General features: G+C 41.0%; 1 protein-coding gene across 1 annotated transcript in view; it reads left to right on the forward strand.

Moving 5' to 3' along the window:
- LOC128732689 (stromal interaction molecule homolog) overlaps positions 1-26,189 on the forward strand; it is a 77,823-nt gene that overhangs the window by 18,219 nt on the left and 33,415 nt on the right. The window contains exons 2-6 of the mRNA XM_053825990.1: positions 9,268-9,425; positions 9,485-9,833; positions 22,114-22,286; positions 22,350-22,917; positions 22,995-23,042. Coding sequence (XP_053681965.1) covers positions 9,268-9,425; positions 9,485-9,833; positions 22,114-22,286; positions 22,350-22,917; positions 22,995-23,042 — 1,296 coding nt within the window. The remainder of the gene's footprint in view (positions 1-9,267; positions 9,426-9,484; positions 9,834-22,113; positions 22,287-22,349; positions 22,918-22,994; positions 23,043-26,189) is intronic.

Consider the following 26,189-nt stretch of genomic DNA (forward strand, 5'->3'; position numbering starts at 1 on the left):
ATTATCAATTTATCAGCGAAAATTTGATCTTTCATTACCCAGCATTTATGCACTGTCCCAAGATGCAAAGTGTATTGAACGCAGCATAAGCTGGACATTCGCGGTAGTCGACAGAAGCTTTAAAATATAGAGACGCATCCGCCTTCCAACCCCCGAGACCAATGGGTTAGTGCAATAAAGCTATGGGCTTAAACGTCTCTCTAAGACTCGACCCCTTCCCATCGACAGTCCCCGCGGCCGGCCATCAGATCACAGGACAGTCACGGGGCCAGTGCAAAAATCCTACCGACTCTATCTAGCAGCACCGCCCAGCCGAGACTCGAACACACGACACGAATTGACCTAATTTTCCCATCTGCTACCTAAGCACTTCTATTATTACACGTAATCATTGTAGAGTGGTCCTTCGGCATTCAACCGGATCTGGTATCCCGCTTACATCCCCTTACTAACCCTAAGCCCTCGACCGACCCAATCAATCCAACATTTTTCGGAAACATTTGTGATAGCTGTGATAAATAGGGATGAATCCGAGAAACATTCATCTATTAATTATCAGAGATAGGGGGCTCCGTAGCCGCAAGGTTATCGACTCTGCTTTGACAAGCGAATGGTCGTGGGTTCGAATCTTAGTAGAATCAAGCCATTCGATGTCATGTGACTTTAGCATGGATTTATTCTCAGGCCCCTCCATTTATGTCCCTCCTATAGTTTAAGTGTACTGGTCAGAGGTACGAATGAGTCCTCGCTAGGGACGGCTATAATATAGGATAATACTGGCAGCGAGGAATGAGTGGGTAAAGTAGATCAAGCTTTGAAGGAAGGGTAAGCCCCGATACACACAAGCACGCATAAAATTTAATAAGCATATCGCTTATTCAATAGCGTTTATAGCAAAAAGAAATGCAGTGCAGGTCATACAGCAAATACCCGAGCGATATCACAATAGATCAACTATACTGGTCGCAGTGATGAAGTAAACGTGACCGCTGTTCATTTACTGATTAGTTAAAAAGCCCTACACCACGACCCACGACAAGGTTCAGTTTTATCGTGGGGAATACTTCAAATTATTTCTTATTGCTTTATTCGATCCACTGATACGCATACAGCATACAGTTTTATTTATCAAATTGATACCCTTTGTTTCATGTTTGATAAAAAACAACTTTGGAGACGGAAAATTAAGAACGGTATAATTATAGACCTGACCACGAAGGAATAGGCTATAGGCCTATAGGCAGATTCCTGCTTAAAACCTTGAATAACAGAACTCTTGCCGTAACGAGGTTTCCTGCAAGTCCGCCTGTGTTTGGGATCGGTGGCAAATGAGGTCACATCAAACATAAGGCAAAGTTAAAAATAACACCAAACTAGGTACAACTAGAGAACCACGGTTATATACGGCATGGCGTGGCAAGTCACCGGCAATCGAGGGCTATCCAGTCTGTTTCTAGATGATAGGTGTCCAACTCAGTCCGTTTCTAGATGAGAGGAATTTGTTCCGTGTTGGAGGTCGTCTGCAGAATACCTGCCAAGCATCAATTTCGCTTGTCACATGGATGTCTTATCGTCGAAACCTGAGTGGATTACGCTAGAGCCCCGTGACCGTCAAGGAAGGATGTTATAAACCGAAGCACGTTATGGGATGCGTTGCCTCACAATCACAAACATCCATCTCGAACTGGTCCCTCAAATGAAATTTTTCGGTATGGACATTGTCACGGCGACCAGTATTTTGATCTATTGTGATATCATCCAGGTTTGTTTTCTGTATTTCACGCTTCGTTCTTTTTGGATATTTACTGTAGAATGAGCGAACTGCGTATTATCCGTGCTTAAGTGTCAGTTAATGTTAATGCTTTCTACTGCTTTTCAGCCAATCTTATTCCTTAGAGCCAGAGTTAGTGCGGAGACTAGTTATAATTTGCTCTCGGACAAGACGCTTCATTCGCTACTCGAGCCATTACCGTTTTCATAACTAGCCTCGGCTAGAGGCTTCGAATGAAGAGCGTCAAACCCACTTAATGTGAATCCTATTATTAGCTGTTCTCACATTTGACGAATGTCGTGTCCATACGTCTATTATTTGTATTGTCACAAGAGCAAGATCCCGCTGTTTTTTCGCTGCTCTTGATGCTGAGTTCATTTCATCTGTATTACAAACAGCAAAGAATGAGTAGTATATTGCATCAATTCAGATGTACTGCATAAATTGAATATTAGAATTCTATGCACTGACCAGGACGAAAGCGACTTGCCAGCCATCCCAGCTCTGTGCTGACGACGCTAAGAGATACATCGCACTGTTAGTGTGTCTCGCAATCAAAAACATCAATCTCAAGTCTCAAATGCATGTTGCTGTCTGTTCCAATTAAGGATGAAGGTACTTATATAAAGACAGTGGAGTCCCTGTTACCCAAAGAATCGCAGTGCCACACTTCGGCGGCTTGTGGGAAGCTGAAATGTCGAAGCGTCGAAACTCACTTGTGTAAAGCAAGTTAGTTGTTCTCACCTTTGAGGAGTACCACACAGTTTTGACGAATTTCGAATCTATAGTTAACTCACGTCCTCAATATGCATTGTTAATCTACGAAATTCAGCGATGCTGAATATTCCCATCCGTGCTTGCTTGAATGTTAATACAGGGTATCGATAACTTGGCAAATCAGGGAAAACCTGGAAATGTCAGGGAAACTCGTATCAACCTGGAAAAGTCAGGGAATTTCATTTGAAGTTAGGGATCTTTGGCATGGGAAGAGAGTCTACCGGAAAAGCTATGGCTTCGCAAGGCTAACATTTATTTTAAGTATCTGGCAACCTTTTATTCAAGGCCTTCGCGTATGCCCAAATGAGATAGAATATGACACGTTATTTTCACTCTACTGTGTACAAATTTCCCAGAGTTTCAAAATTTTGAATTTCATGAATGTGCGACTGACCCGCTTTAATCCAGATCACGTTTCTCAACAATCGATTTGATCGATTTTGATTTTAAAGAGAAGCGTTCATAACCTAATTGATCATTATCAATATCTTTTTGAATCTTTTAATTGATCGGATATTTGGATCAAAAGCCGTGTGTAAAAATTTGTAACAACTCTGTACCAGGCTGGTGGAAGTTGACACGCAAAGCGCATACTTTTAGTCTGTACAGGACGATTTTGTTGGAGGAATACTTTTTCTGTTTTCACTGCGGTTAGTTCAGCAAGATTGTTAAAAACCTTCGATGCTTCGAGAACAAATATTAATTGGGTCTTGGAAGCTGACATTTAGAAAAACCCAGCAATTAAAATTTTGTCTCTAGATAGTTTCAGACTTTTGGACCGAGATCGAACCAAGAACCAAGATTAGCCTTGAAAATTTACACCGACATGTAGCCTGAACGGATCAGAACTCGGACTTCAATATTTATTCTTATGAAACTCGACTCGAGACGATAGAATCACAAACCCAAAGTCTTCCTGAAAACTATAAGTTGGCCGTAGGTAGGTCGAATAAAAATAGAAGGTTGAGTCATTTGGCATTAAGAATTTTTATATTCCTGAGGAACAATTATTTGCTCAAATTTTGATTACAAATCAAAATTCGCAAATCGGGCCTTGCCGCAAGGCCCTTGCGTCGGAAAATTTCTTAAAATTATGTATTAAATTTAAGACCAACTTTTATATTTACTGTTTTACGTAGGTAAATGTTTGAAGCGAATTTATATGGCCATTCAATACATGCGATCAATAAAACGGCACATCGCTCCACCCTTTGGCAATTGGATAAACCATTTTGACAGCAGACTATTTGCATTTTTCCGAAAACGTAGGGTAAAGAACTGGTTTTAGGCAGTCTAAGCGGGTCACTGATTGTTTTACTAAGTGGGGGATATCAGCATACCAATCTTCTTGCTATCTTTAGTTCTTCAAGCTGTTACCATTGGAAGACACTATTGTTGAGCTAAACTTTTGATTTTTCGCTCTAAAAGTTGGAGCGGTGGAACTAATTTTGATCATACCGAACCCTCAAGGTGCTTTTTTAAGCAATCCTGAAATCTGAATTTTTTTACGTCCCCTTAAAAAATCCCTCGAACTTTTCCCCCTATTCAGTAAGTTCGCGTTCCTATCCGCGACCTACTAATCGGCATCTGATGCGTAATCGGCATAGCGTATCGGCATAGATGCGTAAAATGCCATCTGTCTAAATTGTTTATCGGGGCATACCCTCACCGCACCGTTCGGCAAACGGTATTCGTCGTCTCTTTTATTCTCTGGTGTTCTTATGGGAAACTGCGAGTTTGACGTCTCACTCGCTGTTCATAAGGATGGTGGGAGAACAAAAGAGGTAAACATATAGCAGTACAAACGATCCGACTCAGAACAGTGTTGTCAAAGCAAATAACATTGAAACACATCGTTGCTTTATTAAATCACTGAGAAAATCTTCGAAAATTATTGATAAAGCTGTCTTTTGTGTTGTTTTTAATTAAGAAAAATTAATTATGAACATACATTTCTCTTGAAAGTATTGAACCACGTTTTCACCATAGGAGGTTTCAGTTAATTTCAAACTTAAAATTCTTATTTCCAGAACCGAAACAGTGTCTTGGCAACACGATAGTTCATCAGTTGTGCTGCAGCTGCTGATACTGGTGAACAGGTTCCGTCAATTCAGAATTTGTTTTCAGTTTTGTTAGAAAATAATAAAACTTTCAGCTAGTGACAAAGTCTTAGATAATAGAAAAAAAGAGGGTGAATAATATGGTATGTGACAATTGAGTGCTTGACTTTTAGAGTGCTTGTAATTAGTGCTGAAAAATGTGATGGATTCGTTAGTAGCGAGGTGGCGATTGCCTTCAGCAGCTGAAAAATGTACGTTTTTGGACAACAATTTTTAATTCATCATATTTCTTGTCGGAAACCCAATAAATTGTGTTTGTGTGAATCAAATGTATGGTTAAGTGATTTGGGAAGATGACCCTATCAAAAGATTTTGAAAATATGAATAAAACAGTGCATTTTCGGCTCATTTATGTTCAACTGATTAAAATAGGTGACACTGCTTAACTCGTTCCTTACCCTACCTTCAGAAATGTCACGACAAAATTTGATATCTGATCTCGTTAGAAAGTTATGGCAAAAACTGTGGGGTCACCTCAAAGGAAGTGCATCGCTACACGGAACTTTAAACGCGTTTTTCTCGAAACCATGCTTTTTCAGCTGGCGGTACGTGTATCTCAAAATCTCAAAATCTAGTTTTTTAGGGTTTAGGGTTTTTTAGGTTTTAGGGTCTCCCCTTAAGAGCGATGTTGAAAATTATGCAAGATAAGCTGTCAGTAGCACCCTCGTCGCCTCTCGAAAAGACTCTGGCCTCTAACAGCCTCTTCCAGCCGAGATTCAAACATACAACGTACCTCAATGCCAACTGGAAGGCCAAAATTGGAACCTTTGTCTTCTATTATTTCTATTTGATTTTTAGTCAGATAGAGAACAGTCCATTTCAACCAATTGCAGAATTGCAGAGTGCAGATAGTTTTTGGTGGTCTTGTAATTGACTGTTAAGTTTTATGGAAGAGTCCAAAATTTCGAGGTCGATTAGTTTTTGAGTTACGCAAAAATTTCTATTTTATTTGTATGAGTCTTTGTCCCCCTACGACAGAGGTGAGGGGTCTCAAACCATCATAAAATAAATTCATGCCTCCAAAATCCCACAAATGCTAAATTTGGTTCTATTTATTTGATCTGTTCTCGAGTTATGAGGAAATTTGTATTTCATTTGTATGGGAGCCCCCCTCCTAAATAGGAGAAGGATCCTTATTCACCATAGAAAAAAATCCTGCCTCCAAAAACCCCCACATGCCAAATTTGGTACCATTTGCAGAAGTTATGCAGTAATTTGTGTTTCATTTGTATGGGAGCCCCTCCTCTTAGTGAGAGGAAGGTGTATCCACATTCGCGACTACGAAGTTGCTAATATTTGTTTGGTTTTTGCGTGAAAAAAGTGAAGGGAGTATTTTTTCTTTTGTTTTCACGCAAGTTTTGACAATAGGTTTTCGTGTAAGTGCGAACAAGATTAAAAATCTCTTTAGCTTTCGCAGTCGCGAATAGGTACTGCAAGATTTTTTTTCGGAACTGTTGTCTTACAAGGAAACACGGCTGAAGGGATATTTGTGCATGTGAAGTAACGCAGCAATTCTCAAAGTGAGGAAAATCTGCGACTCTTTTATCCGAGAATAGTTTTGAATGTTTCAAATGCTGCATTACGTCAGTTAGTTGCCTGCAATGCTTTACTATTCAATAGTCAAGCATTAATTTCTTTTGAAAATGGTGGAGAAGACAAGGTAGAAGGGTTCTGTAGTGGTGCTAATATTTATTTGACCTTCAACTCAATATAAGGCAGTAAGGTACAAAACATTTTGCAAACAACTTTAACTTACTTAGTAGCTTTCAATCATTAAAATGAATAAAACGATCTGAAAAGTTAACGACTTGCAAAAATTTGGATTTCTCAACCTGTAGCACAGTCAAGCCATTTTAACCTAATTTTAACCAATTTTTTGATGTCAAAATACATATATATGTGAATAGTATAGTAATAGTTTGATACTAAAGAGAGAATTTTGTTAATAGCTGGGTGCATGAGGGAGATACGGTTCGTTAATTGGGTGTTCGTTAGTTGGGCCATGCTTCAACTTGAATGTCAAAATTCTATTGAACCTTTAAGTTTAAAAATTTCAAACAACTGTCACTCGGCCCAATTTGCGAATCAGCTGAAGTGCATTCGTGACCCAATTAACAGATTCAGGCTGTACTCCGGTTCTGACACTGGTAAAAATATATGTTTTTGGCATCACAAATTACACAAAATACATACCAAAAATACGATACAACTGTTTAGCACTATTATTTACTTCCAAGGTTAAAATCCAAGATGGCCACCAAAAATTTTTTCACTCCATTTGAAAGCCCTGTTCTTCTTTACAGAACATGGCAAATTTATGAAATATCACATGATATAGATCTCAAGGTTTGCTCAAAATTCAACTTTTTTTGAAACTGTTAGGCCCCTTGGCGAACAATGGGTCCACTTTTTCGAGGTATCAAAAGAGTAATTCTTATTTTTTAACCATTTACAACCAATTAAGCGCAAAAGTTCCAATATTTGAAGACATCGTGTCAGTAATGGCCCCGTTTCAGCGAGAATTACTCGGCTATAGATATGGGCAAAAATAGAACAATCTCACCAGCAGTCCTTCGAATGGAATAGAGTTGCATCTGAGTTTCCATAAGTGCTTCTATTGTTAATTAAATCTTCTGGTATCCTTGAGCATTATTTAAACTCTTTTCGAGCAGAGTTTTCACTGTACAGTAGGAGGTGCTTCGTGCGCTAAAAGGAAACAAATAATTAAAATAACTTATGTAAAGCTTACCTAGTAATAAGGACGTGTGGCTCAGCCGTCACCCAAATTCGCAGTTTTGAGAAGAAATTCAGCTGCATTTATTTGTTTCGATGATGTCGAAACCTGCAATTGATCATCGGTTTTTGAAGTTATTTACATTGAGTTTCCGAGAAATTTGTTCTAATCAATGTTTCTTAATTTTTGCTAAAACTTTCACTAAAACATCTAACAGATAATAATTATAATGAAGTTAATAGATGATAACGATTGATGATAACCATAGATGAGATTAATAGCGAAAGAAGCGACTTCAATGAACGAGCGTAAATTCGTCGTCCAGAACTTTTTAAATTATCATTTACTCATTTTCAAATTTGGCCCGATTAGAAGCTCACTAAATCGGTTCTAGAATCTGATGTTGTTTGTACAATTTAGCTCATAATTTTCAAGTGAAATCGAGCGCGATTGAAAGAACTTTGGGAAACGAATTGTTTAATAACATTTTCAACCACAGCTGATGGGTTGCATACTTGTTATTATTAGATCATACACAATACTTACTTGTTGCGGTATTAATTTGTTCCCTTATAAAATTCCATGAATTTTCAACCTATTTGGTCGTTGCAAAACCTAGCCTGGACGCCGGACTGTTTAATCTTTTTCTCGCAAATTCCGGATTCCTAGGAATTGCTCCTCTTGTGAAAACAAACTGCCAACAGAATCATCAAGTCAATTGATTATTTCAATTTAGAATGCATATTTTACATGGAGGAGGGAGTGGAGCGCGACCGTCCTGTTAGTGTGGCGGTGTGGTTCCCCGCAACAAGTCAAGTGTACTCAAATCAAATCGATTCTCAATCCTCACTTCATGTATGTTTGTAGCTGGGTAGGTACCTATATTTATGTTTATTTATCCGTAACATCTTCGGTACCTACCGGGAATCAATCGAATGGTGCTGTCATTCCGTGATTCCCCTGAACGACCAAAGTAGGCGGAGAAGAGTGCTTTTCGATAGATTTCTTCGAATTGACAATATTTTCGCTTGCGAAAACGGCTTTGCAGTGAGTTAAGACTTAAGAACCACGTAATACCAGCCGCCAAATATTTACCGGAGACGGCCGCGTATCGTCCAAGAATGATATTCAAATTTGTTTTCAAATCTTCCGCAAACAGTGCACAAGCCATGCGCGCTGCAGCTTCAACCGTAGAGAACTTTGTTTGTAGCAGCTGTAACACAAAAGAGTAATTAAAATAATAATAAAACTCACCACCGCGCGAAGCCGGTGATAATATTCATTAATTTTCACCCATTACTGTGGTGCAATGGATTGGGAAGGTCTGCGTGTATACATAGTTAGTGTCTTGTGGCGGTTCGGCCGATTTCCGTTGCCGATTGGCCTGACCGGCCGGCAAACTGCACACCCACTTTGTGTGGTAAAACGATTATAATTTAGCAACTGATTGAGGAAACATTTGGCGACTAACGACCACACGACCGTGCCTCGCTGATAGTACCTAGAGTAATCATAATGCCATTTAAACAGGAGTTCTGTGGTTATCCAAACGCCACACCGCCGGCCGTCCGTCCGTCAGTGGAGGTCAACCCCGTGGGGAAGGACGTTCCATCATCAGCCACAACAACACTGTTACTGTACACTGACTGTTACTTTGCTACGTTTTTGCTACGCTACCCTTCAACCCATATTCCACCGGCGAGCGACCCCACCGAGTGTTACAACACTACCAGCGCTAGTCCAGTAACCAACCAAACCAAAACCAGCAGCGTGCTTGTGTGAACCCCATCCGCCGCCAATCTCAACCCCCCAGAAGAACGGATACGATTGATTTAAATCCTAAGATTTCTTGTTTTTAATTTCAGGCACCTACGGCAGCGGTTCGGCGGACGGGGCCTGCTCGGCCGACGATCTGGACTGCATCGCCCATCACGACCATCTGGGAATGGAGGCGATCCGGTCGCTGCATCGGCAGCTCGATGACGACGACAACGGGGACATCGATCTGAGCGAGTCGGATGATGTGAGTAGAAACAGTCGGTTAGCTTTTTTTTTTATTTAGTTGATGATCTGTTATTGTAGTTCCTCCGGGAGGAGCTCAAGTACGACTCCGGCTACGAGAAGCGGCACAAGGCGTTCCACTTCAACGACGATATGCACATTTCGGTGAAGGAACTGTGGGAAGCTTGGCTTCGGTCGGAGGTGCACAATTGGACGGTGGATCAGACGACGGAATGGTTGGCCCAAAGCGTTCAGCTGCCGCAGTACGTGCACCTGTTTCGGTTGCACAAGGTAACCGGAAAGGTGCTGCCCCGGTTGGCCGTTAACAATATGCACTACGTGAGCAACGTGCTCGGGATCAAGGATCCGATCCACAAGCAGAAGATTGCACTGAAAGCGATGGATGCGGTGCTGTTCGGACCGCCGAGAGGTGAGTTGGGATGATGGGAGGGGGGGTTAAGCGGCTGATTAGTATATAACAATTTCCCGAAACCCACCAAGATATTTCCCCAAATGTACCAATTCTCCGAAAACTGTGTGCCCTAATTCTGATTTCCATGAGTTGAATTTATGAACTAACAAATTGCGAAAAATCATTACTTCGCAAGCCTTTTGTCAAGTTTTAGTGTCTGGGCGAATCCAAATTTCCTTTCCCAGTATTTTCAAAGTAGAAATATGCATAACGCATTTCCCCTAATGAAATGTTTTTCTGAAATATGCTTTTTCGGATGTACTGAATTCGAAAATCAGTTTCAGCATTATGGTCCTCCAGTACTATCGGTCCTGGGCTGTCGTTCATCGTCCTCTACAGGGCACATCCATCGGGTGCGGGGTCTGCCCCGAAGTCTACGTACGGCCTATTTCTGGTTCTCTGCTGAAAATAGTTTTAATAGTGTTACATGGTAAGTTCCAATTTCGCTGCTTTCATTTAAAAGACCTAAATGCCTCTTCCACTGCTCTACGGTTGATTCCGATGATATCGACGTCATCCACAAAACCAAGAAGCATGTGAGATTTCGTGATGATAGTACCGTGGAAAGGATCTGTTCGTATTTGCACCTTCCAAGGCAACGACGTATCGAAGGCGGCTGAGGTCCTACACGCTATTCTGACGCATGATTTTGCCTCATCCTGTGTCGTACGAATTAACGTAACTAGCTTCATCGGAAAACCATGTTCTAGCATTATCTGCCACAGCCCGTTCCGTTTGACAGAATCGTACACCGCCTTAAAGTTTACAAACAGATAATCAGTCTGCAAATTGTACTCCCGGAACTTGTCTAGTAACTGACGCAGGGTAAACGTCTGATTCGTCGTGGAATTTCATTGGCACAATTGGAGTGCCTTTAAGTCCCCGGCCTACTTTATCTTCCCTTTCTTCCTACTGTTCTGCGATTCGTTGATTAAGCTTTCTGGCATATTCCTCTGCCACGCCATCTGCCGCCAACCGATGGATGTTGAAACGTAGCGTCTTCTCGGTACAAACTTTCGTCATGTTCGATAACCTTGCGCGAATCTTACACACGACGAGATAGTGGTCAGAGTCGATATTTGGTCCCCGAAAAGATCGTAGAGTCTCCATTTGGACGCCTCCAGGTGTGTCAGAATATTCAGACGTGGAAAATAGGTGCCAAAAAGGCCATTGCTCTGGCTGTGGCGAAGTTTATGAACCTCAGACCGTTATCATTGGTCGACAGATGAAGGTTATGTCTTCCAATGACAGGACGCAACAATTGGCCCCTGCCGATCTGCGCATTGGCATCTCTGATGAAGATTTTCTCATCATGTCTTGAACACTATACAGGTCCTCTCGAATCTGTCGTAGAACTCGTTTCTAGCACCATCGGATTTACCACTTTTCAGCTCGAAAACTTCGATTAGGTTGTAGCTGATGAATTTGCCCTTAATTCTCAACACACATATACGGTCATCTACGGGCCTCCACCGAATAACTCGTTGCCTTTGCTTTGCCAACACTTTGAAATCGGCTCCATGTTCCGCCTTTCTACCGCCATTCTGTCGTAGATGTGGTCTTTGAAAGAAGTGCCTCCAATAGAGTCTACTGCGCAGAACTCCCTTTCCCCGGAATTTGACCACCAAACTTCCTGAACGAATGCACTATGGGCCAGAAATTAAAATTTCGGGACAAATATATTTGCGGTTAAACGGCGTGTCTCAGCTCAATGTGGTCTTCGGCAACTTTTTGAATGAAAAATTGATGCATATTTTGAAGGGGTCGTCCAATATTTAAGCGTTACTTTAACAACAATTTAAGTAATAACTTTTTGAGTAAAATTTTTTCACCTTTTTGGTTTCAAAATATTAAAGATAAACCAATTTCAAGTAATTTTTCCGAAGACATCAAATTTCTACCTCTTACTTATTTTCAGCAATAGACCTTTGTTTATAGACGACCCCTCAAATCACATTTCTTCTTGTAACATGTTTATTTCAACAGACCGCTCAATGCGATGTTCTAGAAAACATTTTGCACATAAAAGAGGAATATTTTTGCTGAAGACTATTTTGCTTTATATGCATTAATTAATAAGATTATAACTGATCTGCAGGTATCTGCAATTATTTTGCATACCAATTTGTAGGGAATTATTAAAGCTACCTGCCCAAATGTGTATTTCAGAGAATACCTGGGGATACCTGGGAATAGTACGGATTTTTTTTTTCATACATTTTATAGCTTAATAAATATGCGTCCTAGCGTCAAACAGTCTTCACAGAAAATATGTATTTCAACATACTGAATAACTTTGTAGAACATTTGAAAGCAATAAAATAATCGTGTGCAAAGTTATTGAGTGATTTTTAGTGCTCTTTTTTAACACATCATTATATTTCGTAACCGGTAAGAGATAGATAGTTACTTTATTCAGCAAAGTTGCTTATTTTAGTATTTTCTGCAACTTTTGGAGAAAAAAACTTTTTTTAAAAATTATTTAAGAAAACAAAAGTTTGTATCGCCCTAATAGGTGAATTCATGGTCACCCTAATAGTGCAGGAAGATGCGCTATATTTTATTATTTTAGTTCTCCGAAGACACCACCCTTGAAGAAATACACATTTTTCATCAAACGGTGTTTAGCCTAAAAACAGTTATATCTTATTAATTAATGCAGTAAAAGCAAAACAGTCTTCAGCAAACATATTCTTCTTTTATGTGCAAAATGTTGTCTAGAACATCACATTGAACTGTATGTTGAAATAAACATGTTACAAGAAGAAATGTGATTTGAGGGGTCGTTTATAAACAAAGGTCTATTGCTGAAAATGGGTAAAAGGTAGAAGTTGATATCTTCAGAAAAAATACTTGAAATTAGTTTATATTTAATATTTTGAAACCAAAAAGGAGAAAAAAAATTTACTCAAAAAGTTATTACTTAAATTGTTGTTAAAGTAACACGTAAATATTGGACGACCCCTTCAAAAGATGCATCATTTTTTTCATTCAAAAAGTTGCCGAAGACCACATTGAGCTGAGACACGCCGTTTAACCGCAAATATATTTGTCCCGAAATTTTAATTTCTGGCCCATAGTGGAATGATAGCTGGTAAGGACGGCTCACATTTACTCTATATGCATGTAGAGAATTAATTGAAAAAAATGTTTACATTGCTCCCAGCAGAATGGCTTAATATGTACTCCAAATTCGTTGCCGCTCGGTCGGACTTAACTAACTCATCACAAGGTTCGAGTAGACCTAAGGAAGCAGTATCTTTTGTTTAAGAAGAGACTACAAATACCAACGCGGCCCGTTTTCTTTGTTTATACGGTTTCACCAGATCGCTATTCTCGACGGCCTCTTGAACACAAACCTCTGATTTACTGACTTCCTGGCTTTACTCATACATAGAAACTTTTAGTTAAACCCGTACGAGTAACAGCGAGTAAACGTAGCATCTATTTGGATGTTGAGTCGATTAAAGGCCGCAAGTGTTTTTGCGTAAAGTATTTCACTAAACGTTCTGAGAAATAGTCCACTTAAAATATTCTTGTTTATAGGACAGATTGCAATTGAAATTTTTTTGATGAAACTTTATCTTCAATAAATTATGTTTGATACAAGTCTAACAGGAAAACATGATAATCAAGTCAAGAACCAATAAAACGCTCAATTGCTTCAAAGCAGTTGCCACCCATCAGGATACGCTGGAAGACTCCACGGGTTACGCCACGCTGGCAGATTTCTGAGAGCGAGACATATGAATCTCTTTTGGATACATTTGATTTAGGCAATGGGGATCCGTTTAAGTCCTTGGCAATTTTGAAGATGAGGCCAAGTTGTCGGGCTGCCTTGAAAATAATTGACATTCAGTGCGCATGGAATGTAAGCGTAGGTTCGAGAAGAATACCAAGATTCGTTATATGGTCCACTCGGTTGAAAAACGTACCGTCGATATGATTATCCTAGATAATCGAGTCTGTAGAATGATGCAAGGTCCACGTTCTATTTTGCAATACTGATAACGAACAAAATGATCCCAAGTTGCTCCCTGGCGGGACGCCAGATGACCTCAACTTGCGCTCTGGCTTTCATAGCTGTCGAAGGTATAGTAATGAAGTCTAACAAGCTTGTAGTTACGGATTTACCGGAGCTGCATTCTTCTCGCTCGAATGTTCTTCACAATCGTGTGGAAGATTTGTACCTTGCCTTGTACCAATCATGGCGGGTGAAATCCCAAACGTATCCATCTGATCAACAGAATTTAGCGATAGACACTACACGCGGTTCACGAGTTCAGCGTCTGCATCGGATGATTGTTCGCGTTGAAAGACAGAAGCGAAAATTCACTACAAACATTGATGCAAACATCTAGTGGAGACAGTAGGAAATCCCCGACAGTGGTAACCACAGTGCGGCTGACTTTAGACATAAACGCTGTATCTAGAGAGCGGATGTTGTTATTTAGCCGTAGGTTTACTACTAGATTCATGTTCAAGAAGTCCATGACATCGACCAATGCTGTGTTCACCGGAGTTAAATACGACGATTTATTAGAAAGTGTACCGTTCTCGTCCTTGCACCACACAAGGCGGAGTTGATTTTAATCGCTGCACACGAGAACTATTGCAGAGTTGACTGCTGTTGTGTTCTTCAATTACATCCACTTACCAGCTTCTGTCCGGAGGGACGTAAACATTAAACATCAGGAAATGCTGGCCCCTTATGGTAGCGGAAATACATATCTGCTGCAGTTTATTGCCATTGAGAGAACAACCATGTCGCTCGACAACAGCAACCAACGCACGGCCAAAATTACGCCAAAATCTGCAGATGAATTGACGCTGTCATTCAATCCAACTTCCGTTAGCATAACTTTGTCGTGGCTACAGTCAAATGATCCTCAAATTTGGTCCTTAATCCTCTTACATTCTGATAATACAACCAACAGCTGGGGATCCCCGAAAGTTGTTGGCAGAATAATCATCAAAAACGCAGAATACAGTACCTCAATTCTAATACTTGACCTTTCTTAATCGGCATACTTCGCAACCGGCTGAGATTCGAACATACGAGATCAGCATCGTTCCTCAAAGCAAACTGAACGGTTTTACACCTAAGACGTATGCTTTCTTCAGCGTTTAGTGTTTGCAGCTGAAAGCTAAAAGAAAATTTATTATCAATCGCCATATGTGCGTATAGTGCATACGTACATTTAGTTTTACCTAACCCTGTCAAAGTCCTTCGAACATGCACTACGGAAAATCTGTTGCTACCGCCTGAGTAAAGTTAATATTGTAATTTGGAAAACTGATACGTATATATGATATGGATATAATTAGATATAACTTGCGAATAATCCGCACATCGAAAGTGCGGAGAACTCGGAGAACAATCCAACTTTCAGTGTTCTCGCATCACTTAGCCATTTTATATTTCTGAGGATTGTGGGAAAGTACTTCTTTGGCTAACGATCCCAGGTGGCGTCCGCAAGTTGTTGTGAGCGTTTTAGCGCTTCACAAGCACCGGAAGTCGTGAATTTATCAGCCCCTCCGTTTTATGAGCGCAGTTCACAGAATCTCGTCGGAGAATTTTCGTCCGTCATCCAGTGTCGCAGTTGCTTCCTTAACATTGCGGACCATTGTCTCCCACACTCCGCCCATGTGAGGTACAATAATCGATTTTTTCGCTTTGTGTTTGTTACTCGCGACTGGCACCGACCCAGTTAGTGCCACTCGCCCTCACATGAACCTCCGGATTGCTATAATATATGACCGATGGACAGGCCACAGGAAACCTCAAAACGAACGGCTCGCACTGCTAGACTCGTAAAGGCAATGACTTATTTCTTATCTCTGCATCGGTGGACCGGTACTTTCAACGGACCCATGTAGTCAATAAACTAAAAGGTCTGACCTTTGGTGTCAGCCGTTGTTCGGGCAATAGCGCCACCAGGAGAGGTAAAGGTTTGAATTTCTTAAGTTTGCAGGATTGGCAGTTTTTTGTCGCTTTGTCTATTGTCGAGCAAAGATATGGAATTTTGAACTATTGTCGTTCGTGTACTATAATGAAAATACAAAAATAACTTTTTTGTGTTAGGAAATATAGACATAGTTTCTTTGGCAAAGTTGTGAACAAGCAACTTTGCTGAAGAAATAAAATTTCTATCTTTATCGAGTGCTGAACTATAGGGCATATTCTTTAAAACCCCTTTAAAAATTGATTAGCATTTCTTAGTTGCATTTTACAAAAATATAATGTTCTAGGCAATTATCGAAGCTCTCAAAATACACGTTTTTGTAGAAGACCGCAAATCTCTTGGACCTTTACTTGGGGAGTTATCGCATATTTAAGCTTTAAATTTCCATAGCTTCATAAGCCCATGGGGTGAAATGGGGCAAGTGGATTTATGAAATCAGCGCTTCATCTTAAAGCTTAAGTCGAGTACTATAAACTTGTACGGGTTCCGCTTGTCCCTAACAAACCAAATGAGAGTACGGCAAGCATACGTTTTATGTGTTTCGCGTTCGCTAAAAGCTCAGAACACGTCCATTTTTTTTGTGTTCGTAGATAGACACATGGTTTCTTCAGCAAAGTTATAGAAAATATAAAGATAAACAATTTTGCTAAAGAAATGACATTTCTATCTCTATCGAGTGCAGAGCTGTAGAGCATTTTCTTTGGAAATTCTTTAAAAATAAGTTTTTCATATTTAGCGTATGCTGGTTGCATTTTATAAGAGTATATGGTTCTGGGCGATTATTGAAAGACTTAAAACACATGTTTTTGCAGAAGGCTGCAAATCTCTAGGACCTTTCCTTACAAAGTTAACGCTTATTTAAGCTTTATTTTTCTTTAACTTCACAAGCCAAAAGCGATAACTTTGTAAAGGTCCTCCCAGTTGGCCTCGAGGTAAGACGCTGGTCTAATAAGACAGGTGTCGTATGTTCGAAACTCGGCTGAGAGAGGCTGTTAGAGTCAATAGGATCGTAGCACTGACCCCGCACTGTCCTGTATTCTAACAGCTGGTTGCGAAGTCTGTCGTATAAAAACAGAAGGTCAAATTTCGATAACGGAATTAGCACCCAGGCTTTGCTTTTTTTGTAAAGGTCCTAGAGATTTGCAATCTTCTGCAGAAACGTGTATTTTGAGTCCTTCAATAATCGCCTAGAACCATATATTCCTGTAAAATGCAACATAAGCTAAGTATGAAAAACTAATTTTTAAGGAATTTCCAAGGAAAATGCTAATTTAAAGCTTGAATATGCGATAACTCAACAAGTAAAAGTCCAAGAGATTTGCGGTCTTCTGCAAAAACGTGTATTTTGAGAGCTTTGATAATTGCCTAGAACATTGTATTCTTGTAAAATGCAACTAACAAAAGCTAAGTATGAAAAACCAATTGTTAAAGAAGTTTTAAAAAATATACCCCTTAGTTCAGCACTCGATAAAGATAGAAATTTTATTTCTTCAGCAAAGTTGCTTGTTTTTACAATATTTACAACTTTACCGAAGAAACAATGTCTATATTTCCTAACACAAAAGTTATTTTTTTATTTTCATTATAGTAAGCAATGACGAACTTTTGACAGTTTTAGATTAAGGGGAATATTCATACGAACAAAAGTGTTAGTTTTCTACTTAAAAGACCTAAAGGCCCCTTCCACTACTATACGGTTGTTTCCGATGATATCGATGTCATGATCATGTGATGATACTCACGTTCCTATCCACGTTTGCTCTTCGTATTGCACCTTCCAAGGCAATGTTGAATAGCAGGCAGGTTAGAGAGAGGGCCTTCCCTAGTCCATCCAACGTCACGAAAGCGTCACGATCCCATTGTAAGCAGTTACGAAAGCGGTTCGTTATAGAAGAGACGGAAACAGTTGACCACCAGTCGTTCCAGATACCACTCAGCATTTTATTGGATTCTTTGGGCCTCAACCTGTGGACGAATGAAACCCAGTCATCGTCATCCGAAAATCACGTTCTGTGTGAACCTGAACCTAGAGGGGTTCCTCAGCATACAGTTTCTTTGCCAGAAGCTATTCCTCGGCAAATGCTTCCATATTGTCATTCTCCGAAGACCAGAAGAGCACCCATGAGGTACGATCATCTTTAATAAAAGGGGGAGGTATTGGAGGACTATCCGACCGGCTGATAACACTGACTCGGAGGGCTCACAGTCTGACACGGTCAAGCGACTGACGACGTTCACTTCTACTTCCGTCCTGAGATATGATAGGTCGAGTGCAAGCTCGAGAATCTTAAGTTCCATGTCACGTCGTTCGGTGTCCACAATACGGAAGCGTTTTGAAGGATCGTTACTGATAAAGAGTTTGTTCAGCTGCCTTCACACCAATTGACAAACATGTTTAGTGACATTTGGAGGCAGTTCTCGATATAGCGCACCCCTACGTAGATCTTACATCTATAACCGTGACGAACAAAATTGGTCCCAAATTGCTTCCTTGCGGAACGTCAGATAAATTGACAAATAGTGTTGGTGATGTATAGTTCTTCCAACTAAATAGGATGAAAACCACGACACCAATTTGCTCGATCCTCTTATTGGCGACAATTTACGAATTAAAATGTTAATAAGTGGTCAATTTTGTCGAAAGCCGCTTTCAAATCCGTATAGATTACATCTGCTTGTGCTCTGTCTTCCATAGCCGTTAAACAAGAAGTGATGAAGTATAACAAGTTTACAGTTACGGATCAATCGGGAACGAAACCATGCTGGCGAGAGGAAATATAATACTTCGTGGCTTGTAGGATTCGATCGCTGCGGATAATCTCGAACAGTTTCGAAGCGGCGGAAAGACACCTTCCAGCTGGCAGGAAATTCCCCTCGCTCGAATGACCGGCTGATAAAGAAGGCTAATAACTCAGCAAATGCGCCGGCACTGCGACAAAAAAAACAACAGCAGGGATCCTATCTGGTCCGGGAACGTAAACGTTTTTTAACAGTTTTTGAGGCAGCGACAATCATGGTGGGTGAAAAGCTCGAAAGAATTTTGGATTTCGACGCAAGCCAAAGTGTACCCTAGAACATACGACTTATAGAGGGCAGCAATTAGCTATCTATAGTTATCACCCGCATTCTTGAAGGTCTTCGATGCTGGGAGCGGTTGCGGTCTCTTTTCACTTTACGAAAAAGAGAAATACTCCAGGGAGGTAAATTGTGTTCCTTTTTACTGGAACAGTTCTAATCAACAGCTGATAGGTGTGCTGAAAGACTGTCGAAATTAATTTTCCGAAAATTGAGTTCTGTGTGCTCATTTGTCATGAAAATACGCCACAAACATTGATGCAAACAACTAGTGGCAAATTATGAAGATCTACAGACAGTAGAAAATCTTCGGTAGTGGTAACGGCTGGCTTCAGAAACAAAAACTAAATCTACAGAGCGATCGTTGTTATTCAGCTATAACTTTACTTGACTCACGGTCAAGTCCATCACGTTGACCAATGCTGTATTCGCTGGTGTTAAATACGAATTATTAGGGAGTGTGTCGCTCTCGTCTTGGTACCATACAAGGCGAGGTTTATTGTAACCGTCGCACACGAGGACACTGTCATCTTGAGAGGCACTATTGTAGAGTGTCCGGACGGTGGGTGCTAATGCGTTCGTCAATTAGATCCACTGACCGGCTTTTATCGGGAGGGTTGTAAATATTACCCATCATGAACCGATGGCCCCGCATGGTTGCGGAAACACACACCTGTTCTAGTATATTGCCATGTTATTCGACAACAGCAATCAGTGTACCGACAAAACTACGCTTGCCGCTGTCAACAGTAGTGGTTCGGTCACAACGGAGAACATTGAGTAAGGTACTGGAAAACTGCAGTGGGTTGATACAGTCATTTAATCCAGCCTCCGTTAGCATAATTTTGTCGTAGCTATAGTCAAATGATCGTCAAGTTTGATTCTCAATCCTCTTACATTCTGATAATAGAACCTGCTGCCGTCATCGGTGGCGGTACAGGTAAACTGAGGGTTCCTAGCGTCGAAACTAACGTGCCTAATGTTGGGACGTACTCCTTGGATTAACTATCCCAGGCAGCGTCCACAAGTTGTTGTGAGCGTTGGAAGCTACTTCGAAGCACTTTTCTCAAATCTGCTGACGATTTTAGCGCCTTACAAGCACCGGAACAGCCGCATAAGTATGAAGTTGTTTGGTGTTAATGCCTGAGGGCAGGTCGGCTCCATGTAAGTAAGCGGTCGTGAATTTATCGGCCTCCCCGTTTCGATGATGGCAGTCCACAAGATTTCGTCCGTCATCCAACGACGCCGTTGCTTTGCTTAACATTACGGACCATTCTCTCCGAAACTCCACCCATGTGAAGTGCGGATGGGGTGCGGTTAAATGACCACTTTGTCTGAGCATCCGTTATTTTTGTAACTCGCGACTGGCACCGACGAAGTTAGTACCATTGTCGGTGAATATATGTAATGATGATCCTCGCTTTCGTGTGAACCTCTGGATTGCCATAATACACGACTCGATGGACAGACCATAAGGTTTCCTTCCTGAATCATTATAAAGTTCGTCATTCCGAAATAGTAACGTGGAATTTGCAGTTTCGCTATACCAAAGATCCTGAATCAACGTTCATTCATGAATAAGCCCGAGAGGGCCAAAAATGCTCATAATATTCTTTAGAGCGATACGCTTTGTCGGACGTTTTCCTCCAGATACTTGCGGTTGAAACTGGTTTTTTAGTTTCATAAAGAACGTTAGATTGTTCGACTCCGGGTGCCATAGCATTCCTAAGACGCGTTCCTATTTGTTCTCTGGAGGCGACTGCAGATCACGTGCCTCGCCAAGCGCTTCCATAATTTCGACGCTTTTGTTTACCCAGTTATCCCAACGAGTGTTAATCGTTCTCACTTCTACGACCAGCTTGCTTCAGCGGATGCATATTCAACTAATGCAAAACTAATACCCACCAAACAAGCACTCGATAAACTATTCTACAACAGAAATGTTCGTTGAGTAATGCCTAATTGTTTGATCTGTGCCGTGCTTAGCTTCCACGTCAATGTATCTGATTTGTGTTCTCGAAAACACAACACGTTATTTTTCGCATTGGCGTTGCTAGGAAACTTCCCTAGGAAGGGCCTAGGGGGTGCCTTCTAACAAAAAATTCAGTTTGTATAAACAGCGCTTATATGAGCGCCATTGTTATCGTTGTCCTTGTTCCTGGTGTCGGTTGGACTGTTGTAGAGAACTATTTTTGTCGCATTGCCGTCCGGCATCTTTACGGAGTGTCTGGACCACCGTAGCTTACCATTTTTCGCCAGATGTGCGATGGGAATCTCTCCAAGAAGTAAGTGCTTGTAGCTCGTGATTCATACGTCTCCACCACTTTCCGCTTTCAGTTCCTACTCCGCCGAATAGTATGCAGCACTTTTCGGCTTGAACACGACAATGGCGCGTATGTACTCCGTGAGCAGCATATAATCTAATAATGGTTTTGTACATTGTAAGCTTCGTACGACGGCTATCGTAGCTTTTTGATTGTAGCGTTTTGCCGCAAAGTTCCTGGCTAGGAGTTGACAACCCTTGGCAAAAATTGTGCCACTTTTTCGATACCCGCTCGTCGGATGAACCCCTCAAGAGCAATGTTGAACAGCATGCCGGCTAAGCCATCAGCTTGTCTCAACACGCGCTGCGCCTCGAAGGGACTCGAGAGTGTCTCCAAGATGCGCACGAAACACACACTCGATCCTATGTAACTCTGATCAATCACGTCAGTTTATGCGGAAAACCGTGTTCTTGCATTATCTTCCATATAGGTGGTCTCGAACGACTGTATCGTATGCTGTTTTGAAAACAATAAAGATGTGGTTCGCGGGTAGGTTGTACTCCCGACATCTGATATGTCTAATCTGTCGAATTCCCTACGAAACCATGGGCTAACACCCGGCGTAACAAGATCTAGGAGAGTACTTTTAGGCGGCTTTACCAGTGTTATGCCTCTCCTTCCATCTATTCCTCCGGTAGCTTCTCCTCCTCCCAAATCTTGGAAATAACCCAGTATAGAGCTGTTGCCTGGTCCCCTAGGCTCCCCGTCTAGCTACGCCAATGACTTTTCGCGAAAATGGTAAATTTTTGGTTTTCGGTAAAGCAGTACATTCGGGGAAATGGTTTTCAGGAAAGTTTTCGGGAAAGGTTTTCGGAAAAGCAGTACATTCGGGGAAATAGGTTTCGTTATTCCACCGTATTTTTTTGTGTATAGAAACCGGTACTCGATGGAAGGATTTGTTGCTGGTGACCCTCCTGTTGACTGCTATCATTGGCAGCTGGTATGCCTATCAGCAGAATAAGAATGCTAAAATACACCTCAAACGGATGGCGAAGGACGTGGAAGGACTGCTGAAGGCGGAAGTGGCTCTCAAGGATATGCAGAAGGTAGGATTGAGTGTGTTTTTTGTTAGGATAATTGTAGTTCCTATAGGAAGCGAATGGTTTTAGGAACTGGAACGAGCCCGTCTGGAGCAGGAGAACGTAGGCAAGGAGAAGCAAGACCTAGAACGACGCCTCCGGGAGGCACCAACGCTAACGTCTTCCAATTCCGACCTGGAGCTGCAGCAACTGAAGCAGGAGATCGAAATGCTTCGTTCGGAACTGTCGCGAGCCGAGGTGGAAATCAACGATCACTGCTGGACGCCACCGCAGGGCCTGCAGAGCTGGCTACAGTTGACGTTCGAGCTGGAAAACAAACACCACATTCGGAAGCGAGTGATGGCCGAAAAGCAGCTGATGTCAGCCCGGGAGGCTTGCGAGAAGCTAAAGAAAAAGCGTTCCAGCCTGGTGGGAGCGTTCGTGTCGACGCACGGCAAGAGCATCGACGACGTCGACCGGAGCATCGTGGAGGCCCGCAATGCACTGAACGATGTGACCAACGACCTGCAGGAACGCATGTTTCGGTGGAAACAGATCGAACAGCTGCTGGGGTTTAGTATAGTCAACAATAACGGGCTGGCCTATCTGGAGAATCTGCTCTACAGCAGGAATGGCGTCGGCAGTAAGAGCTATCGATGTGAGTATCTGGGTTAATATTCCGATAAGTTAACATTCATTGATTGTTTTTTCCTTTTTCGGTACTCCCTCTAACAGCGCGCCTCTCAAGTAGCCAAGACGACCTCGATGACGACTCCGTGCAAGGTAAGCTACTCAGCTTTGACAACTTTTCTGTCTTTTCATCGGAGTAGTAACTCTAGCTTATTACTTTCTTTGAACCGTACTTTCGGTTTCCTTCGGTTCTTTCTTTGTTTGTTGTGTATACTCTCTGCTGGTGCAATTTGTATTTGCAACGAATGCAAATAAACACAAACAATAAACAATTCGTAAAAGCATCGATACGATGAACGATGAGTTTCTTCCCGCGAGCATCTGCACAGATGCCCATCCCTCCCGCGTCGGCCTCTTGCCTCTTGTTGGGTAGGAATCTGGCACCCCACATGTAAGACACACGCACACAAGCACCCACCACAGTGCTCTAGACTAGTTTTATGAATCTGGCACACAAAACTGCACACAATCTTCGCGCGATAGAGAAGAAAAACGTTAGACTTAACTGGTAAAGTTTATAGTAGAGTTTATCGATAGATTATCCCCAGTAGACCAGGGATAGAATTTGATAAAAAAAAGTTTTGTAGTCTGATAAAATTTATTGCTTTACCTCTCATGCATTCTCTCCCTCATGACTTTTTAATTTTTATATGTGCTTCATTATATCAAATGACAATAAACAGAATAATATATCTGCATTACTTAAAAACCTAAGCTGACAACTGTAAAACACGATACATAACAGCTAAGTATAAAATATTATTGTGCAATTTTGATTTACTTACTGCAGTAGTACTACTCATCCATGGAATCCCGTACCCTTCCTTGAACCCTTTCAAAAACAAAAAAAACTTCCACTAGAACAAGCCAATCAAACAGTAAGAAAGCAAGCAAAAGGCAGCATCATTAACCGAGACTAACGCCGAGAAATAAAACCGAAAATCATTGAGGTTCGGCCTAGCGCTGCATTATTCGTACCCTAATATAACACGTCCCAAGCAAGAATGATGGTTTTAACACACTCTTATGATGGTTTTCATGAGCAAAATTGGTCACAAATACCATCATAAGAGTTCTATCTAGAAGATTGGTTCACAGGAACGTGGCCACACACAAAACCTCAATGAGAAAACAGAAACGAAATGTTGCTTAACTCCTTCTTCAGCATCCAACTAAAACCAAGATCCAAGTAAAAAAAGAGCAACTTAAGCTAAACTGTTTATCACTTAAGACCCCTAGCTAGGCTAGGGTAGGACAAGCCATAGAGTGTAAGATAAACTGTTTACTAGTTTACTATTGTCATAACGAATTATGTTTACTGTTTTACTTTTTTTGTGTTTTTTTAGTTATTTATTTTTTCCTCGATTAAAGCTACATTTTTTCTTACATTGAAAAACAGCTTGTTTGTTTTCATTTGTCTGCCACACTCACAACAACACCTGCTGCTGCAGCTCTCCAAAGTCGATTCGACTCCTTGATCCGTTTTTTTGCTTTTCTTTTTCTATTAAAACTAAATCGATGTTTGGTAAAACCTGAAAAAATAAAACATAACCACAATCATGGTGGCCCATTTTTGCTAATCTCTTGTTGTTTGTTAAAATTTCCACCCGGTAAACTCGACTCTGGACCACTCGAATCCGTCCCTTTTGTCCTTCTTCGTTATTTTTCGTACGAAAAAAAACTGTAAAAAAATAATTCGAATCATGTCATTCAATTCACCACCTGAATTCGCACACTGACCAACCACCACCCCCAGATTACATGATCTAAACAAAACAAAAAAGAGAGTGTCAGAAAGAGAAACACACACAGAGAGAGAGAGAGGGGGAGAAAGTGAAAAAGAAGTAAGACAGTAAGCCAAGCAGGCCTCTGTGGAAATGAGATAAGTCAACACAACCACCCGGTCAAACAAACAATCCCAATCAGGCACAAATCAAAAACAGAGAAAACGGTGAAAGGTAAGAATTTCCAAACCAATTTTTATGATTTCGTTTCCATCATTCTTCTTTCTCGTTTATTTTTTTGGTTACTGCAAAATTGCTAGTATAATACTACTGCTGCTACTACTACCTACTACTACTGCTGATCGATTGGTTTCGTTGTTGCATCCTCCTGTGAATGCGATTAGATTCTGTGTACCTTCTGTCATGGATGGTGTTGTTTAATGCGTGTTAATTATGCTTGCCTATTGCTGCTGCTTGATTGTTTATTGGCGCTTTCGTATTTCGTATTCTAGCCGTTCGGTTCGGTCGTCGTCCGAATGCGAACGTTGAATGTTTAACGGACCTCTTTAACCCCTAGTCTGTAAGGCTCAAAATTAAAAAAAAAACATTTAAAGAAATTTCCTCCTCTGTGCACACACTAAAGTCCATCATCCTTTCCTCTTCCCAATCACCATCATCACCTTCTTCCCAGCAGTGGTATGATTTGGCACATATTAACATAGTTTTTATGTAATAACATAGCTGTAAATTCTTCTCTTTTATGGGTAAAGAATAGAATAAAGAGAGTACCTATATTTTTAATAGATCAGGTGAAATTTTGCAAGTACACGGAACAAGTAAGGTGCAAAAGAAGGTTGATTTCTGAGGATTTTTTAAACTCATTTTTGAACGACCTGACGGGCATATTCTGCTTTTAGAACTATACAGAGTGTTAGGTAGCTTAGTGCAGACATTTCACGGGGTGTTAGAGAATCATATTTGACGAAAAAAAAATTCTACACATATGGTCAAATCTTAATTATTACAGAGTTATTGAACATTTTTAGTTTTCGGTTCTGTTTGTCTTAAATTAGCTCTGAATATGAATGAATAGATGAATATATGGTACTACCACCTGCCTTAGCAGAACATCCGTTCATAGCAATGAGCCTATCATGTCAAAAAGAGTTGAAGATATTCAACGATTGGCCATGCTTCCCAACTCTTGTATGAAGGGCCAAAAGGGAATTGGTCGATAAGCAACATCACTTACACTTACCAGGAATTTAGAGAATCTCCTTCCAAGGGCTAAGTCGCCTGAGTCAATCGTTGAATAAACCGTCTTAATGCAGAATGACTCCAGCAGGGGGAGAGGAGAGCCCGCTCGTTATCCACGATGTGTTGTTATTCGGGCCAAGATTAACCCTAGAAAGTTGACTGTTTCACTCTCCCTAGGCCAACCGCTTCAAACAAGTGCTCTGATGGTCCCTCCCTCTTCCCCATTCTAGTTTATTTATGAAATGTGGTATATATGGAT

Source organism: Sabethes cyaneus, chromosome 1 (genome assembly GCF_943734655.1).
Source record: "Sabethes cyaneus chromosome 1, idSabCyanKW18_F2, whole genome shotgun sequence".
Classification (NCBI taxonomy): Eukaryota; Metazoa; Arthropoda; class Insecta; order Diptera; family Culicidae; genus Sabethes; species Sabethes cyaneus.